General features: G+C 36.7%; 1 protein-coding gene across 1 annotated transcript; it reads right to left on the bottom strand.

Moving 5' to 3' along the window:
* Window positions 1–19650: 19650 nt before the first annotated feature.
* On the bottom strand, window positions 19651–20724 carry LOC133794051 (uncharacterized). Its single transcript, XM_062231226.1, has 4 exons — window positions 20527–20724; window positions 20284–20343; window positions 20007–20053; window positions 19651–19909 (listed from the first exon to the last, which is right to left on the bottom strand). Exons 1-4 carry the CDS (start codon window positions 20683–20685, stop codon window positions 19822–19824), a joined length of 354 nt encoding a protein of 117 aa, XP_062087210.1. The 5' UTR covers window positions 20686–20724; the 3' UTR covers window positions 19651–19821.
* Window positions 20725–21148: the final 424 nt, after the last annotated feature.

The following is a 21148-nucleotide window of genomic DNA, read 5'->3' as shown; positions in this document are numbered from 1 at the left end:
ATATTTTTGACCAACATATCTCATGGGTAAATGCTGCTATTGGAGTTGCAACGAAGCGTTAAGTACACATTCGAAAAAAAATTGCACTTTTCGATGGCAATTTTCGCATGTTTATGCCTAATATTCGCACATCAATAAGTATTTTGACCGTATCACCCTCTACATACCTTGAATATGCACGAGATTTTATACATAGAATCCTAAGACATTGGGCTACAACTTTTGTGCCCATGACCCTCTGATATTCCTTATTATTCACTATCAAAAAATTGCTGAAATTCATATTATAGAAATCGAACTTTTCTGAAAAGGGGTTCCCCTTTGGTGAATTGGAGATTTCACTAATTTCTCAAAAATGTAATACACCGGTGTTCAACTCGTTCGATTTTTTTCCCCAACACATCTCATGGGTAAATTCATCTATTGGAGTAGAAACGGAGCCTCATGTCCACATTTGAAAAAAAAAAATTCCCTACTCGATATTTTGACCGTATGGGTAAATTCGCATGTTTTTGCCTAATATTCGCACATCCCTCAGTATTTTGACCGTATTACCCTCTACACACCTCGAATATGCCCGATATTTTATACGTAGAAGCATAAGACATAGGGATACAAGTGTTTTACCCATGACCCTCGGAGATTCCTTAGTATTCACCGTCAAAAAATTGCTCGAATTCATATTATAGAAATGGATCTTTTCTTAAAGGGTTACCCCTTTGGTGAATTGGAGATTTCACTAATTTCTCCGAAGTGTATTACACTCGTGTTCAACTCGTTCGATATTTTTCCCCAACACATCTCATGGGTAAATTCATCTATTGGAGTAGAAACAGAGCCTTAAGTCCACATTTGAGAAAAAGTTGCCCTTTTCGATGGCAATTTTCAAAAGTTTTTGCCTAATATTGGCCCATCCCTTAGTATTTTGACCGTATCACCCTCTACACACCACGAATATGCACGATAATTTATACATAGAAGACTAAGACATAGGGCGACAACTTTTGTGCCCAACACCCTCTGATCTTCCTTAGTATTCACTGTCCAAAAATTGCTCGAATTCATATATATTAGAAATCAATCTTTTATGGAAGGGGTACCCATTTGGTGAATTGGAGATTTCTCTAACTACTCCGAAATGTATTACTCTCATGTCCAACTCGTTCGATATATTTCCCCAACACATCTCATGGGTAAATTCATCTATAGGAGTGGAAACGGAGCCTTAAGTCCAAATTTGAGAAAAAATTTCCGTTTTCGACGGCAATTTTCGAAAGTTTTTGCCTAATATTCGCACATCTCTCAGTATTTTGACCGTATCACCCTCTACATACCTCGAATATGCACGAAATATTATACATAGAATCCTATGACATAGGGCTACAACCTTTGTGCCCATGAACCTTTGAGATTCCTTAGTATTCACTGTCAAAAAATTTCTCGAATTCATATTATAGAAATCAAACTTTTCTGAAAGGGCTACCCCTTTGGTGAATTGGAAATTTCACTAATCTCTCTGAAATGTATTACACTCGTGTTCAACTCGTTCGATCTTTTTCCCCAACACATCTCATGGGTAAATTCATCTATTGGAGTTGAAATAGAGCATTAAGTCCACATTTGAGAAAAATTTTCCCTTTTTGATGGCAATTTTCGAAAGTTTTGGCCTAATATTAACACATCCCTCATTATTTTGACCGTATCACCCTGTACACACCTCGAATATGCCCGAAATTTTATTCATAGAAGACTAATACATAGGGCTACAACTTTTGTGCTAATGACCCTCTGATACTCCTTAGTATTCATTGTCCAAAAATTGCTCGAATTCATATTATAGAAATCGAACTTTTCTGAGAGGGGTAACTCTTTGATGAATTGGAGATTTCACTAATTTCTCCGTAACATATTACACTCTTGTTCAACTCGTCAGATAATTTTCCCCAACACATCTCATGGGTAAATACATCTACTGGAGTTGAAACGGAGCCGTAAGTCCACATTTGAGAAAAAATTGCTCTTTTTGATGGCAATTTTCGAAAATTTTGCATAATATTTGCACATCCCTCATTATTTTGACCGTATCACCCTCTACGTATATTGAATATGCAGGAAATTTTACACATAGAATCCTAAGATATAGGGCTACAACTTTTGTTCCCATGATCCTCTGATATTCCTTAGTAATCACTGTCAAAATATTGCTCGAATTCATATTATAGAAATCGAACATTTCTGTAAGGGGTACCCCTTTGGTGAATTGGAGATTTCACTAATTTCTCCAAAATGTAATACACCCGTGTTCAACCCGTTCGATAAATTTCCCCAACACATCTCATGGGTAAATTCATCTATCGGAGTAGAAACGGAGCCTTAAGTCCACATTTGAAAAAAAATTGCACTTTTCGATGGCAATTTTCACATGTTTTTGCCTAATATTCGCACATCTCTCTGTATTTTGACCGTATCACCCTCTACATACCTCGAATACGCACGATATTTTATTCATAGAAGACTAAGACATAGGGATACAAGTGTTTTACCCATGACCCTCGGAGATTCCTTAGTATTCACTGTCAAAAAATTACTCGAATTCATATTATAGAAATCGATCTTTTCTGAAAGGGGTACCCCTTTGGTTAATTAGAGATTTCACTAATTTCTCCGAAATGTATTACACTCGTGTTCAACTCGTTCGATATTTTTCCCCAACACATCTCATGGGGAAATTCATCTATAAAGTAGAAACGGAGCCTTAAGTCCACATTTGAGAAAAAATTGCCCTTTTCGATGGCAATTTTCAAAAGTTTTTGCCTAATATTCGCCCATCCATCAGAATTTTGATCGTATCACCCTCTACACACCACGAATATGCACGAAATTTTATACATAGAAGCCTAAGACATAGGGCGACAACTTTTTTGCCCATCACCCTCTGATATTCCTTAGTATTCACTGTCCAAAAATTGCTCGAATTCATATTATAGAAATCGAACTTTTCAGAAAGGGGTACCCATTTGGTGAATTGGAGATTTCACTAACTTTTGAAAAATGCATTACACTCGTGTTCAACTCGTTCGATATTTTTCCCCAACACATCTCATGGGTAAATTCACATATTGGAGTTGAAATAGAGCCTTAAGTCCAAATTTGAGAAAAAATTGCCCTTTTCGAAGGCAATTTTCGAAAGTTTTTGAATAATATTCACACCTCTCTCAGTATTTTGACCGTATCACCCTATACATACCGCGAATATGGACGAAATATTATACATAGAATCCTAAGACATAGGGCTACAACTTTCATGCCCATGACCCTCTGATATTCCTTAGTATTCACTGTCCAAAATTTGCTCGGATTCATATTATAGAAATCGAACTTTTTTGAAAGGGGTACTTATTTAGTGAATTGGAGATTTCACTAACTTCTCCGAAATGTATTACACTCGTGTTCAACTCGTTCGATATTTTTCCCCAACACATCTCATGGGTAAATTCATCTATTGGAGTTGAAACGGAGCCTTAAGTCCAAATTTGTGAAAAAATTGCCTGTCTCGAAGGCAATTTTCGAAAGTTTTTGCCTAAAATTCGGACATCTCTCAGTGTTTTGACCGTATCACCCTCTACATACCTCAAATATGCATGAAATATTATAAAAAGAATCCTAAGACATAGGGCTACAACCTTTGTCCCCATGACCCTCTGAGATTCCTTAGTATTCACTGTCAAAAAATTTCTCGAATTCATATTATTGATATCAAACTTTTCTGAAAGGGCTACCCCTTTAGTGAATTGGAAATTTCACTAATTTCTCTGAAATGTATTACACTCGTGTTCAACTCCTTCGATCTTTTTCCCCAACACATCTCATGGGTAAATTCTTCTATTGGAGTTGAAATGGAGCCTTAAGTCCACATTTGAGAAAAAATTGCCCTTTTCGATGGCAATTTTCGAAAGTTTTGGCCTAATATTAGCACATCCCTCATTATTTTGACCGTATGACCCTCTACACACCTCGAATATGCACGAAATTTTATACATAGAAGACTAAGACATAGGGCTACAATTTTTATGCCAATGACCCTCTGATACTCCTTAGTATTCACTGTCAAAAAATTGCCCGAATTCATATTATAGAAATCTAACTTTTCTGAAATGGGGAACCCTTCATATTATAGAAATCGAACTTTTCTGAAAGGGGTACCCCTTTGGTGAATTGGAGATTTCACTAATTTCTCCGAAATGTTGTACACTCGTGTTCAACTAATTCGATAATTTTCCCAAACACATCTCATGGGTAAATGCATCTATTGGGGTTTAAACGAAGCCTTAAGTCCACATTTGAAAAAAAATTGCACTTTTCGATGGCAATTTTCGCATGTTTTTGCCTAATATTCGCACATCTCTCTGTATTTTGACCGTATCACCCTCTACATTCCTCGAATATGAATGAAATTTTATACATAGAATCCTAATACATAAGGATACTACTTTTGTGCCCATGACTATCTGAGATTCCTTAGTATTCACTGTCAAAAAATTGCTCGAATTCATATTATAGAAATCGAGCTTTTCTGAAAGGGGTACCCCTTTGGTGAATTGGAGATTTCACTAATTTCTCCGAAATGTATTACACTCGTGTTCATCTCGTTCGATATTTTTCCCCAACCCATCTCATGGGTAAATTCATCTATTGGAGTTGAAACAGAGTTTTAAGTCCAAATTTGAGAAAAAATTGCTCTTTTCGATGGCAATTTTCGAAAGTTTTGGCTTAATATTAGCACATCCCTCATTATTTTAACCGTATCACCCTCTACACACCTCGAATATGCACGGAATTTTATACATAGAAGACTAAGACATAGGGCTACAACTTTTGTGCCAATGACCCTCTGATACTCCTTAGTATTCACTGTCTAAAAATTTCTCGAATTCATATTATAGAAATCAAACTTTTCTGAATGGGGTAACCCTTTGGTGAATTGGAGATTTCACTAATTTCTCCGAAATGTTTTACACTCGTGTTCAACTGATTCGATATTTTTCCCCAACCCATCTCATGGGTAAATTCATCTATTGGAGTTGAAACGGAGTTTTAAGTCCAAATTTGAGAAAAAGTTGCTCTTTTCGATGGCAATTTTCGAAAGTTTTGGCTTAATATTAACACATCCCTCATTATTTTGACCGTATCTCCCTCTACAAAACTCGAATATGCAGGAAATATTATACATAGAATGCTAAGACATAGGGCTACCACTTTTGTGCCCATGACCCTCTGATATTTCTTAGCATTCACTGTCAAAAAATTGCTCGAATTAAAATTATAGAAATCGAACTTTTCTGAAAGAGGTACCCCTTTGGTGAATTGGAGATTTCACTAATTTCTCCAAAATGTAATACACCCGTGTTCAACACGTTCGATATTTTTCCCCAATACATCTCATGGGTAAATTCATCTATTGGAGTAGAAACGGAGCCTTAAGTCCACATTTGAAAAAAAAAATTCCCTTCTCGATGGAAATTTTCGCAAGTTTTTGCCTAATATTCGCACATCCTTCAGTATTTTGACCGTATCACCCTCTACACACCTCGAATATGCACGATATTTTGTACATAGAAGCCTAAGACATAGGGATACAAGTGTTATGCCCCTGACCCTCGGAGATTCCTTAGTATTCACTGTCACAAAATTTCTTGAATTCATATTATAGAAATCGAGCTTTTCTGGAAGGGGTACACCTTTGGAGAATTGGAGATTTCATTAATTTCTCCGAAATGTATTACACGCATGTTCACCTCATTCGATATATTTCCCCTACACATCTAATGGGTAAATTCGTCTATTGGACTAGAAACGGAGCCTTAAGTCCACATTTGAGAAAAAATTGCCCTTTTCGAAGGCAATATTAGAATGTTTTTGCCTAATATTCGCACATCCCTCAATATTTTGACCGTATCACCCTCTACATACCTAGAATATGCCCGAAATTTTATACATAGAATCCTAAGACATAGGGATACTACTTTTGTGCCAATGACTATCTGAGATTCCTTAGTATTCACTGTCAAAAAATTGCTCGAATTCATATTATACAAATCGAGATTTTCTGAAAGGGGTACCACTTTGGTGAATTGGAGATTTCACTAATTTCTCCGAAATGTATTACACTCGTGTTCAACTCATTCGATATTTTCCCCCAACACATATCATGGGTAAATTCATCTATTTGAGTTGAAACGGAGCCTTAAGTCCAAATTTGAGAAAATATTGCTTTTTTCGATGGCAATTTTCGAAAGTTTTGGCCTAATATTAGCACATCCCTCATTATTTTGACCGTATCACCCTCTACACACCTCGAATATGCACGAAATTTTATACATAGAAGACTAAGACATAGGGCTACAACTTTTGTGCCAATAACCCTCTGATACTCCTTACTATTCACTGTCAAAAAATTGCTCGAATTCATATTATAGAAATCGAACTTTTCTGAATGGGGTAACCCTTTGGTGAATTGGAGATTTCACTAATTTCTCCAAAATGTAATACACTCGTATTCAACTCGTTCGATATTTTTCCCCAATACATCTCATGGGTAAATTCATCTATTGGGGTGGAAACGGAGCCTTAAGTCCACATTTGAAAATAAAATCCCCTTCTCGATGGCAATTTTCGCAAGTGTATGCTTAATATTCGCACCTCCCTCAGTATTTTGACCGTATCACCCTCTACACACCTCGCATATGCACGATATTTTATACATAGAAGCCTAAGACATAGGGATACAAGTGTTATGCCCATGACCCTCGGAGATTCCTTAGTATTCACTGTCAAAAAATTTCTCGAATTCATATTATAGAAATCGAGCTTTTCTGAAAGGGGTACACCTTTGGGGAATTGGAGATTTCACTAATTTCTCCGAAATGTATTACACGCGTGTTCAACTCGTTCGATATATTTCCACAACACATCTCATGGGTAAATTCTTCTATTGGACTAGAAACAGAGCCTTAAGTACACATTTGAGAAAAAATTGCCCTTTTCGATGGCAATATTCGAAAGTTTTTGCCTAATATTCGCACATCCCTCAATATTTTGACCGTATCACCCTCTACATACCTAGAATATGCTCGAAATTTTATACATAGTATCCTAAGACATAGGGATACTACTTTTGTGCCCATGACTATCTGAGATTCCTTAGTATTCACTGTCAAAAAATTGCTCGAATTCATATTATAGAAATCGAACTTTTTTGAAAGGGGTACCCCTTTGGTGAATTGGAGATCTCACTAATTTCTCCGAAATGTATTACACTCGTGTTCAACTTATTCAATATTTTCCCCCAACACATCTCATGGGTAAATTCATCTATTGGAGTTGAAATAGAGCCTTAAGTCCACATTTGAGAAAAAATTACCCTTTTCTATGGCAATTTTTGAAAGTTTTTGCCTATATTCGCGCATCCCTTAGTATTTTGACCGTATCACGCTCTACACACCACGAATAAGCACGAAATTTTATACATAGAAGCCTAAGACATTGGGCTACAACTATTGTGCCCATGATCCTCTAGTATTCCTTTGCATTAACTATCAAAAAATTGCTCGAACTAATATTATTGAAATCGAACTTTTTTGAAAGGGGTACCCCTATGGTGAATTGGAGATTTCACTAATTTCTCCGAAATGTATTACACTCGTGTTCAAATCATTGGATATTTTTCCCCAACACATCTGACGGGTAAATTCATCTATTGGAGTTGAAACGGAGCCTTAAGTCCACATTTGAGAAAAAATTGCCCTTTTTTATGGCAATTTTTGAAAGTTTTTACCTAATATTCGCGCAACCCTTAGTATTTTGACCGTATCACGCTCTAAAAACCACGAATATGCACGAAATTTTATACATAGAATTGTAAGACATAGGGCTACAATTTCTGTGCCCATGATCCTCTGTGATTCTTTAGTATTCACTGTCAAAAAATTGCTTGAACTCATAATATTGAAATCGAACTTTTCTGAAAGGGGTACCCCTTTGGTGAATTGGAGATTTCAAAAATTTCTCCGGAATGTATTAAACTCGTGTTCAACTCGTTCGATATTTTTCCCCAACACATCTCATGGGTAAATTCATCTATTGGAGTTGAAACGGAGCCTTAAGTCCACATTTGAGAAAAAATTTCCCTTTTCGAATGCAATTTTCGAAAGTTTTTGCCTAATATTCGCACAACTCTTAGTATTTTGACCGTATCACACTCTACACACCAAGAATATGCACGAAATTTTATACATAGAAGCCTAAGACATAGGGCTACCACTTTTGTGCCCATGACCATCTGAGATTCCTTAGTATTCACTGTCAAAAAATTGCTCGAATTCATATTATAGAAATCAAACTTTTCTGAAAGGGGTACCCCATTGGTGAATTGGAGATTTCACTAATTTCTCCGAAATGTATTACACTCGTGTTCAACTAGTTCGATATTTTCCCCCAACAAATCTCATGGGTAAATTCATCTATTGGAGTTGAAACAGAGCCTTAAGTCCACATTTGAGAAAAAATTGCCCTTTTTTATGGCAATTTTTGAAAGTTTTTGCCTAATATTCGCGCATCACTTAGTATTTTAACCGCATCACGCTCTACACACCACGAATAAGCACGAAATTTTATACATAGAAGACTAAGACATAGGGCTACAACTTTTGTGCCCATGATCCTCTGAGATTCCTTAGTATTCACTATCAAAAAATTGTTTGAACTTATATTATTGAAATCGAACTTTTCTGAAAAGGGTACCCCTTTGGTGTATTGGAGATTTCACTAATTTCTCCGAAATGTATTACACTCGTGTTCAAATCATTCGATATTTTTCCCCAACACATCTCATGGGAAAATTCATCTATTGGGGTTGGAACTGAGCCTTAAGTCCACATTTAAGAAAAAAATACCCTTTTTTATGGAAATTATTTAAATTTTTTGCCTAATATTCGCGTAACCCTTAGTATTTTCACCGTATCATGCTCTACCCACTGCGAATATGCACGAAATTTTATGAATAGAAGCCTAAGACATAGGGCTAAAACTTTTGTGCCCATGATCCTCTGATATTCCTTAGTATTCATGGTCAAAAAATTGCTCGAACTCATATTATTGAAATCGAACTTTTCTGAAAGGGGTACCCCTTTGGTGAATTGGAGATTTCACTAATTTCTCCAAAATGTATTACACTCGTGCTCAAATCGTTCGATATTTTTCCCCAACATATTCTCATTGGTAAATTCATCTATTGGAGTAGAAACGGTGCCTTAAGTCCACATTTGAGAAAAAATTGTCCTTTTCGATGGAAATTTTCGAAAGTTTTTGCCAAATATTCGTACATCCCTCAGTATTTTGAACGTATCACCCTCTACACACAAATATATGCACGAAATTTTATACATAGAAGCCTAAGACATAGGGCTACAACCTTTGTAGCCATGACCCTATGAGATTCCTTAGGTATCACTGTCAAAATATTGCTCGAATTCATATTATAGAAATCGAACTTTTCTGAAAGGGGTACCCCTTTGGTTAATTGGAGATTTCACTAATTTCTCCGAAATGTATTACACTCGTGTTAATCTCGTTCGATATGTCTCCCGAATACATCTCATGGGTAAATGCATCTATTGAAGTTTAAACGGAGCCTTAAGTGCAAATTTGAAAGAAAAAAAATTGCCCTTTTCGATGGCAATTTAAGCAAGGTTTTGCCTAATATGTGCACATCTCCTAGTATTTTGAACGTATCACCCTCTACATACCTCCAATATGCACGAAATTTTATACATAGAATGCTCACTCATAGGGCTATACTTTTGTGCCCATGACCCTCTGATATTCCTTAGTATTCACTGTCAAAAAATTGCTGAAATTCATATTATAGAAATCGAACTTTTCTGAAAGGGGTACCCCTTTGGTGAATTGGAGATTTCACTAATTTCTCCGAAATGTATTACACTCGTGTTCAAATCGTTCGATATTTTTCCCCAACACATCTCATGGGTAAATTCATTTATTGGAGTAGAAACGGTGCCTTAAGTCCACATTTGAGAAAAAATTGCCCTTTTCGATGGCTATTTTCGAAAGTTTTGGCCAAATATTTGCACATCCCTCATTATTTTGACCGTATCACCCTGTACACACCTCGAATATGCACGAAATATTATACATAGAAGCCTAAGACATAGGGCTATAACTTTTGTGCCCATGACCCTCTGATACTCCTTAGTATTCACTGTCAAAAAATTTCTTGAATTCACATTATAGAAATCGAACTTTTCTGAAAGGGGTACCCCTTTGGTGAATTGGAGATTTCACTAATTTCTCCGAAATGTTTTACACTCGCGTTCAACTCATTCGATATTTTTTCCCAAAACATCGCAAGGGTAAATGCATCTATTGGAGTAGAAACGGATCCTTAAGTCCACATTTGAACAAAAAAATTGCACTTTTCGATGGCAATTTTCGCAAGTTTTTGCCTAATATTCGTACATCTCTCAGTATTTTGACCGTATCACCCTCTACATACCTTGAATATGCCCGAAATTTTATACATAGAATCCTAAGACATAGGGATAATACTTTTGTGCCCATGACCATGTGAGTTTCCTTAGTATTCACTGTCAAAAAATAGGTCGAATTCATATTATAGAAATCGAACTTTTCTGAAAGGGGTACCCCTTTGGTGAATTGGAGATTTCACTAATTTCTCCAAAATGTATTACACTCGTGTTCAACTCGTTCGATATGTCTCCCCAATACATCTCATGGGTAAATGCAACTATTGAAGTTGAACGGAGCCTTAAGTATACATTTGAAAAAAAAATTCTGTTTTCGATGGCAATTTTTGCAAGGTTTTGCCTAATATTCGCACATCTCCTAGTATTTTGAACGTATCACCCTCTACATACCTCCAATATGCAAGAAATTTTATACATAGAATGCTAAGACATAGGGATACAACTTTTGTGCCCATGACCCTCTGATATTCTTTAGTATTCACTGTCAAAAAATTGCTCAAATTCATATTATAGAAATCAAACTTTTCTTAAAGGGGTACCCCTTTGGTGAATTGGAGATTTCACTAATTTCACCGAAATGTATTACACTCGTGTTCAAATAGTTTGATATTTTTCCACAACACATCTCATGGGTAAATTCATCTATTGGAGTTGAAACAGAGCCTTAAGTCCACATTTGAAAAAAAAATTCCACGTTTCGATGGAAATTTTCGCAAGTATTTGCCTAATATTCGGACATATCTCAGTATTTCGACTGTAACACCCTCTACATACCTTGAATATGCACGAAATTTTATACATAGAATCCTAAGACATAGGGCTACAACTTTAGTGCCCCTGACCCTCTGAGATTCTTAGTATTCACTGTCAATAAATTGCTCGAATTCATATTATAGAAATCGAACTTTCTGAAAGGGGTACCCCTTTCGTGATTGGATATTTCACTAATTTCTCCGTAATGTATTACCCTCAGATTCAACTCGTTCGATATTTTTCCCCAACACATCTCACGGGTAAATGCATCTATTGGAGTTGAAACGGAGCCTTAAGTCCACATTTAAAAAAAATTTCCCTTTTCAATGGCTATTTTCGCAAGGTTTTGCCTAATATTCGCACATCTCTCAGTGTTTTGCTCGTATCACCCTCTACACACCACGAATATGTACGAACTTTTATACATAGAAGCCAAAGACATAGGGCTACAACTTTTGTGCCCATGACCCTCTGAGATTCCTTAGTATTCACTGTCAAAAAATTGTTCGAATTCATATTATAGAAATCGAACTTTTCTGAAAAGGGTACCCCTTTGGTAAATTGGAGATTTCACTAATTTCTACAAAACGTTTTACACTCGTGTCCAACTCATTCGATATTTTTCCCCAACACATCTCATGGGTAAATGCATCTATTGGAGTGGAAACGAAGCCTTAAGTCCACATTTGAAAAAAAATTGCACTTTTCGATGGCAATTTTCGCAAGTTTTTGCCTAATATTCGCACATCTCCTAGAATTTTGACCGTATCACCCTCTACATACCTCCAATATGCACGAAATATTATACATAGAATGCTAAGACATAGGGCTACGAATTTTGTGCCCATGACCCTATGAGATTCCTTAGTATTCACTGTCAAAAAATTGCTCGAATTCATATTATAGAAATCGAACTTTTCTGAAAGGGGTACCCCTTTAGTGAATTGGAGATTTCTCTAATTTCTCTGAAATGTAATACACTCGTGTTTAACTCGTTTGATATTTTTCCCCAACACATCTCATGGGTAAATGCGTCTATTGGAGTAGAAACGGGGCCTTAAGTCCATATTTGAAAAAAAAATTCCCTTCTCGATGTCAATTTTCGAAAGTTTTTTCCTAATATTCGCACAACCTCAGTATTTTGACTGTAACACCGTCTACACACCTTGAATATGCACGAAATTTTATACATAGAAGCCTAAGACATTGGGCTACAACTTTTGTGCCCATGACCCTCTGAGATTCCTTAGTATTCACTGTCAAAAAATTGCTCGAATTCATATTATAGAAATCGAACTTTTCTGAAAGGGGTAACCCTTTGGTGAATTGGAGATTTCTCTAATTTCTCCGAAATGTATTACACTCGTGTTCAACTCGTTCGATATTTCCCCCAACATATCTTATGGGTAAATGCATCTATTGGAGTTGAATCGGAGCCTTAAGTCCACATTTGAAAAAAATTTCCCTTTTCGATGGCAATTTTCGCAAGTTTTGCCTAATATTCTCACATCTCTCAGTATTTTGACTGTATCACCCTCTACATAGCTTGAATATGCAAGAAATTTTATACATTGAAGCCTAAGACATAGGGATACAACTTTTGTGCCCATAACCCTCTGAGATACCATAGTATTCACTTTTAAAACATTGCTCGAATTCATATTATAGAAATCGAACATTTCTGAAGGGGGTACCCCTTTGGTGAATTGGAGATTTCACTGATTTCTCTGAAATATATTACACCCGTGTTCCGCTAGTTCCATATTTTTCCCCAACACATCTCATGGGTGAATGCATCTATTGAAGTTCAAACGGAGCCTTTAGTCCACATTTGAAAAAAATTTCCCCTTCTCGATGGCAATTTTCGCAAGTTTTTGCCAAATATTCATACATCGCCAAGTATTTTGACTGTATCACCCTCTACTTACCTCGAATATGCACGAAATTTTATACATAGAATCCTAAGACAAAGGGCTACAACATTTGTGCCCCTCTAAGATTCCTTTATATTCACTGTCAGAAAATTGCTCGAATTCATATTATTGAAATCAAACTTTTCTGGAAGGGGTACCCCGTTGGTGAATTGGTGATTTCTCTAATTTCTCCTAAATGTATTACACTCGTGTTCAACTCGTTCGATATTTTTCCCCAACACATCTCATGGGTAAATGCATCTATTGGAGTTCAAACGGATCCTTAATTCCACATTTGAAAAAAAATTGCCCTTTTCGATGGCACATCTCTCAGTTTTTTGACCGTATCACCCTCTACACACCTCGAATATGCCTGAGATTTTATACATAGAAGCCAAAGACATAGGGCTACTACTGTTATGCCCATTACCCTCGGAGATTCCTTAGTATTCACTGTAAAAAAAATTGATCGAATTCATATTATAGAAATCGAACTTTTCTTAAAGGGGTACCCCATTGGTGAATTGAAGATTTCACTAATTTCTCAGAAATGTATTACACTCGTGTTCAACTCGTTCGATATTTTTCCCCAACACATCTCATGGATAAATGCATCTGTTGGAGTTGAATCGGAGCCATAAGTCCATATTTGAAAAAATAAATTCCCTTTTCGATGGCAATTTTCGCAAGGTTTTGCCTAATATTCGCACATCTCTCAGTATTTTGACCGTATCACCCTCTACATACCTCGAATATGCACGAAATTTTATACATACAAGACTAAGACATAGGGCAACAACTTTTGTGCCCATGACCCTCTGAGATTCTTTAATATTCACTTTCAAAACATTGCTCGAATTCATATTATAGAAATCAAACTTTTCTGAAAAGGGTACCCCTTTGGTGAATTGGAGATTTCACTAATTTCTCCGAAATGTATTACACTCGTGTTCAACTAGTTCGATATTTTTCCCCAACACATCTCATGGGATATTGCTAAAATTCAAGATTTATTTTGCATAAGGGTATTATGCCAATTTTAATACCTCAAAAGTGTGTATTCATCTTATCATTGAATTTTCTTTAGTTGTTAAAAGTTTTCTTTCTTTCCTTTTGCTATTTTAAATTCTCATTCTTCCAAGATGTTTTGTTTCATTGTTACAAGAAAATTTTTGTGTGGGTTCATTAATTCCAATAAAGAACTAAAGAGGGAACTTAAGAGTGGAAAAAGGCAAGAGAGTGTGAGATCATAAGAGGGTAAAAGAAAAATTTGAGTAAACACGAGTGTGAATGTTCTTGAGTGAAACACATGAGAGTGTGTGGTAAGAACTTGTTCTATTTTCTTTCTAGTTTTTTGTTTGCAGTAATTATGTCCCAAAATCAAGAAGAAGATCAACAACAGGTTGTTCCAAATCTACAAATTCAAGCATTAATGGGAGAGATGAGACGGATGATGAGGTCTAAACTAGAACAACTACATGAAAGGATGGATAGGGTCGAAGAATGATCACAAAGGGGGCAGCCTCCTATAGCTGCTAATGGGCAACGAAGAGAGAGGAGTCAACATAGATATGATTATGATGATTATTATGTAAATGACGAGGATGAAGATGATCGTGCCTCTAATGTTAACATGGGTAGATTTGGGCATGGGAATGGAGGTAGAAGAGCTATAGATCGATTTGGTAACAATTTGCGACACATTAAAATGAAGATTCCATCCTTCCAAGGAAGAAATGATCATCCTGAAGCTTATTTTGGAGTGGGAGAAGAAGATTGAGTTAGTGTTTGATTGTCACAACTATTTTGAGTTGAAAAAGGTAAGTTAGCGACCATTGAATTCACTGACTATGCTATTATTTGGTGGGATCAATTAACTTTGGGCAGGAGAAGAAATTGTTAAACACCTATTGAGACTTGGGAGGAAATGAAAGTTATTACGAGAATAAGATTCATTTCAAGTCACTATTACAGAGACTTATTTCAAAAGTTGCAAAGCCTCACTCAAGGGTGTAGAAGTGTTGAAGATTGCCACAAGGAGATGGAGATATCCATGATTAGGGCTAACGTGGAGGAGGATCGAAAAGCTACTATGGCCATGTTATTAATTGGTTTAAATCGTGACATTGCAAATGTGGTCGAACTACAACATTTTGTTGAGTTGAATGACATAATGCATATGGCCATAAAAGTTTAGCGTCAATTGAAAAGGAAAGGTTCCACAAAGATGGGTCAAAGTTCTGGTGTGTCTTCAACATGGAATCAAAATTGGAGCATGAAGGGTGACAAACAACATTCCAAGAACAATGTTGATCCTAAAAAAAAATGGAGGCACCCATAACCAAGGCAAAACTGATTCCTAAACTTCTAGAAATATAGATGTTAAATGCTTTAAATGTTTGGGGAGGGGCCATATGGCTAGTCATTGTCCAAATAAAATAGTGATGATTTTGAAAGAAAATGGTGATTTTGAGACCGAAGGTGAATCGGATAATGAATCTATGCCACCATTGGAGGATTCAAGTGATATTGAGTATCCAATTGAAGGGGAGCTTTTGGTTGCAAGAAGAGCTCTAAATGTATAAGTCAAGGAAGATGAGGAGCTACAACATGAAAGTATTTTTCATACCAGATGCCATGTCAACGAGAAGGTATGTAGCAAAATTATGGATGGTGGAAGTTGTACTAATGCGGATAGCACTAGTTTGGTGCAAATATTTAATTTACACTACTACAAGCTGCAACACTAAAAGAGTCATTGCAAGTTCCAATTGGGCCAATTAAAAGAGCAAGAGCTAGAAGATTCAAAGAAGCACTTAATGGGCTAATCCAAGAAACATGGGTTGATTATGGAAATATAAATTCTGAAATTACTCAAAATGGAGATCAGTGTCTTGTTAATGTTATTGAGGCAATTTAAATGGCTGGTTAACCTCCCAAAACATTGCCTTTTAGTTTGGAGGAGTTATGGGCATATATTTATGCCATTTAGTTATATTTTGATTGGTTAAATTAAGACTTTTTGTATTCATCCATTTAGCTACTTTCTAGAAGCCTAATAATCTAGAATTGAATGGTTTTGGTCTATATTAATGCATGTATCAATTTAATGCTTTAAATATAGCATTTCCTATTATTGGAGGGTTGTTCCACGTATAAATAGGGGGAGATACGAGTTTGCCAATCAGATTTGGAATTAATATATTTTTTAAAGTGTTTTCACTTTGGTTCTTCAAAGAACTTCTTAGAACTTACCAAGATCTTTCTTGTGGCATTCAAAACATTGACCTATCACTCACAATCCTTCTCATTTCCTGAGTGTGGCATCTCATATCTTTAGTATACCTTGGGTTCTTATCTCTTTATAGATAACGGGTCAAGGATCATTGTTTTAATAGATCTCATCTAGAACGATCCAAGGCATCCTTGTTCTATTTTTTTTTTTCTGGGTCTCATTATTCTTATTGGGTTAAAATAATGTAGAATCACATCAATCAATTTCTCTTCGCATAGCCTCTTTCCAAACTTGCAGTTTGTTAGCCTCTTTGAAATAATAAGGTTCAACCAGGACAGTGGTGAGAACACTAGAAAATAATTTTGGTTTCAAAATGTCTGATTTTGCTTGGGTCACCATTGAGTGAATGTTTTGAGACTTGCTAGAAATCTCACAAGGGTTATTCATAGTGCCTACATCAAGGGAAAGGTGAGGGGAAATTGAGGAATGACGAGAGGAAAAAGAAGTTGAGGCAGCAGGAGTAGGAGTAGAAGAAATATGCACGGGAGGAAGTGTGGTGATGACATGGGAAGAGAAAGGAGAAGAGGTTTGACAAAGAATAGGAATAGATATTGGAGAGTCTTTCATGGCACGAGGAGGTGGTGGTATGAAGGGTAAAGAAGTGAGAACAGAGTTAGGTTTTTGAGGAGCGAAAGGTGCTGAAACGGAGGGAAAAGGATAAACATGGTCATTGAACACAACAAGTCGAGTGACATATAACCGACCCGAAGATAGATGAAGGGAAATATAACCTTTGTGGTGACTACTATAACAAAGAAACACACATGATTGAGAACAAAGTTCAAGCTTATGAGCATTGTAAGGACGAAGAAAGGGGAAACATTCACACACAAATACACGAAGATGTGTATACTGTAGTTGTTTGTGATATAAAACAGAATACAGACTGTTGAGATCAAGAACTTTGGTAGGAAGACGGTTGATAAGATAAGCAGCCATAGTAAAAGCATAAGGCCAATAGGATAAGGGAACCAAGGCATGGGCTAACAAAGCTAGCTCCATCTCAATGATATGACGATTCTTTCTTTCAACTTGCCCATTTTGTTGGGGAGTATGGGGGAAGGATAATTCATGATGAATACCGAGTGTTGCAAAGACAAAGTGGAGAGAGCAAAATTCGCCTCCCCAGTCGGTTCGAATACGCTTAATGGAACACATAAACTGTGTTGAGACCATGGTTTTGAAGGGCAGTGAATGCCTCATCTTTAGAAGATAATAGGTATAACCAAGTAAAACAGGAAAATTCATTAATAAACAAAATGAAATAACGAACACCAGAAGTAGAAGACACAAGGGAAGGACCCAATAAATCAATGTATATTAATTCAAAAGGCTTGCTAGCCCGTGATACAGAAGTTGGAAATGGTAGTCTATGAGATTTGGCTTGTTGACAAGCATTAAAAAAAGACAGTTTAGAACTCTTGGAAATTGAAAAATTACAGGAAGATAAACACATGAATAGTAACATCAAAAGATGGATACCCCAAGCATGAGTGAAATAGATTTGGATCCGAGGTGGAAGTGTGGAAAAGCTTAAATGAAGGAGAGGAGGGGAATGGAGGACTGGAGACTTTGTAAATGCCATGATCAAGAAGACCCGTGAGGAGGATTTGTTTGCTAACTTGAGTATACACATAAAAACAATGAGGATGAAACTCAACAAAAGCATTATTATTATAACTGAGTTTGGAAACACTGAGAAGGTTTTTGGACAAAGAAAGGAAATGATAGACTTGAGACAACTCTAAGACAGAGTTATAGGCAGGCAAATGAGAAGAACCAATGTGAGAAATCGTAGCAGTCTTACCATTACCTAGAGTAACCTGATCATTGCAAGGGAAAGGTTGAGCTCCTTCAAGAATGTTCAAATCAGGCATGAAATGATGCGAGGCACCTGAATCCATGTACCGTGATGGATCTGAGTAGTTTGGTGGACCCACAGGAGGAGAAGGAGGAGGAGGAGGAGGAGGAGAGGTGCCAGGGGTTTGTTGGGAGAAAAAGGAATTAAAGGGTTTATGAGGTGGTGGAGCAGGGCAATAATGTAGATTATGGCGATGGTAACAAATATTGGTCGTGACTCCCACTTTCAAGCAAATCTGGTAACGAGGACAGGAAGTGTTTTGAGGACGAGGGGAAGATGAGGTAGGTGGTGGGGGCGAGGTCCAGGGCTGTGAAGGTTTATTTTGGTGAGGGGGTTGATATGGAGGTGGAGCATTAATAGTCTGGTGGGGAGGAGAGGCACCAGGTTGTCTATTTTTGGGTTCGATGTGGGAGAGATTGGCGAAGGTGGCTTGAAGGGAGCTCAGTGTGTCGACTGAGTGACGGTTCAGGCGAGCATCGTAATGTAGCAGTAAGCTATACGCCTCCTCCATAGACGGGTTTTCAGCACGAGTTTGAATGGGGGTCACATAAGCATTTTAATCCCGACCTAAACCATTCAAGAAATAGATCATCTGCTCTTTCGAAGAAATGGGTTCACTTGCAGAGGAAAAATTGTTGCAGAGCCCTCAAAAATTTCTGGATGTAGGCAAAGGCGGTGAGACCATCCTTCTTTAGATTTTGCAACTGTGTTCGAATCTCCGACATATGGGAGAAGGAAGCCGCAAAGTAGATCTGAGTGAGAGGATCCCATATCTCACAAGCAGTCTAGTAACCAACAATCTGACCTAACATAGATTCATTAATAGAGACATAAATCCTGCTCATAACCAAACAATTATACCTATGCAAAGTTTGAAACTCAAAATGACTGGGATCCAAAGGGTGAGCGGTGTTAGTAACAGGGCATGGACGAGACCCATTGATGAACTCCTCAAGGTCTTTGGCGATGATGATGTTGAGCATCTGCGTCTGCCAAATGACAAAGTTATTCTCGTCGAGCTTCACAGTGATGAGTTGATTAACGGAGGGGAATGGAGACAGAGAAGAAAGAGAGGAAGAGGTGAATGGTTGTATAGGAGCAGAGGATGAGATGTTGGACACATTCTGAACAGGTGGTATAGGTACGTCAACCGTTGTTGGTAGTTGGGAGACCGGTGGTGTTTGGGTCTTTATATTTTCAGAGGCCATATGAGTTGTTATTGCACTAGTACCATAAAAGAAATAAAGAAGGAATGGGAAAAATGTGTTGTAGTCCTGGAAAAAGTAAAGAGTCTGTATATAGAGCTATCTATATAGCAAAGAGATAAAAGGGACCATAGTGTATGTGTCCCATACACAGCAGAGATGAAAAGAAATACAACTTATTCAGAATTAGTTACAAAATTTATAGATTAATGATTTGGTTTAACAATATATCTCATCGTTCTCCTCTTTGTTCTGGTGTTAGCCCTCCTTTGCCACAGTTGGGGCAGCTCTTCAATCCGAATCCTTGGCAATCGAAGCATCTAAATGCACCATATCATTTGGTTCATATATAGGGGTATAGTAATTAGTTGTTCTAAAGTCTAATCGAAATATGAAATAAAATAAAATAAAACTTACTTCCAACGCTCGAATATGTTCCCATTCTTCTTATTTTTCCCCGTTCCCTGAGGAAGGTGTTTTATTTCATTTAATATAGTTAATTAATGACATTGCCTGGATGGAAATTATATATAAATAATAAGTGCGTACGAAAACCTTAGCAAGTCTGGCTTAATTGGTTTTAGTTTTGAAAACAATATATAACAACAAAGCGTGATTGACATGATCTTATGCTTGAGGTAGATCATGACGAAAGAGAGAGAGCAAGATGGGGATTAAATAATTAATTAAGCACCTTGCATCCAGGACACTCTATGGCACCCTTGCCACTACATGTATCACATCCCTTCAGTATCTGCATATGCACATATTTGCCGCAGCAATCAATTAAGTAGTCCTTCCAATTTGTGACAAGTCAAATGTAAACAATATATATCAAAGTAATAAATTCGATTACAAACCTATAATTTGTGTACTAAAATGATCACCAGTCAAAAATTGTGTTTTGGTACGGACTGTGTATATAATATATATTTACCGAGTTGAGCGAAAATCCTCCAGATTTGGCGGCGAAAACTGGTGTTGGTCGGCGGCACTGATCTGAGGTGGGTTTGAGTAGCCGTGGGCTTTGAGAATTATTAGAGAGTAACAAATGGTTTGGAATGAAGATGTTGCAGCAGCCTATGAGTGTGGTCATTTTAGAGCTAACAAGGCTACGGTCAGAGTATTATATCACAACTTATTAAGTTGACGTATTGGAATAAAGATGCGGATAACAAGAAACTGGCTTGGTAATCTCACCCACAAAATTCTCCACGTCACCATCCGGTTTGACATATCTACACATAAAAATAAAATAAGTAAATAGATAAACAAAGAATTCTATGATAACATTTATTATTGATTTCTCAACAATAAACATTATCTCTTTCAAAAAAAAAAAAACAATAAACATTATAAAATATTAACACTACAACGAAATACGGTATATATAAACGTTATATAATAAATCACAAGTGGGAGACGAAATAATTTTGGGTGCCTTTCGTTTTTTCATTTTGGCTTCAACATCACTTAAAACAAGCGGGAACTAATGTACGTATAACAGAAATAAAAAAATAAAAAAACTAAAACAAGATAAAATATATTATTAGCTAATT

This window comes from Humulus lupulus, chromosome 8, assembly GCF_963169125.1.
Source record: "Humulus lupulus chromosome 8, drHumLupu1.1, whole genome shotgun sequence".
Lineage (NCBI taxonomy): Eukaryota > Viridiplantae > Streptophyta > Magnoliopsida > Rosales > Cannabaceae > Humulus > Humulus lupulus.
This window is presented reverse-complemented; position numbering and strand designations above follow the sequence as displayed.

Excerpts from the sequence above, each read along its gene's own strand:
- LOC133794051 (XM_062231226.1), bottom strand. The coding sequence starts at position 20,685 with ATGACCACACTCATAGGCTGCTGCAACATCTTCATTCCAAACCATTTG. Across the intron at positions 20,344-20,526 it reads GAGGATTTTCGCTCAACTCG|ATACTGAAGGGATGTGATAC; the intron begins GTAAATATATAT and ends GTGCATATGCAG. Across the intron at positions 20,054-20,283 it reads TAGAGTGTCCTGGATGCAAG|GGAACGGGGAAAAATAAGAA; the intron begins GTGCTTAATTAA and ends CACCTTCCTCAG.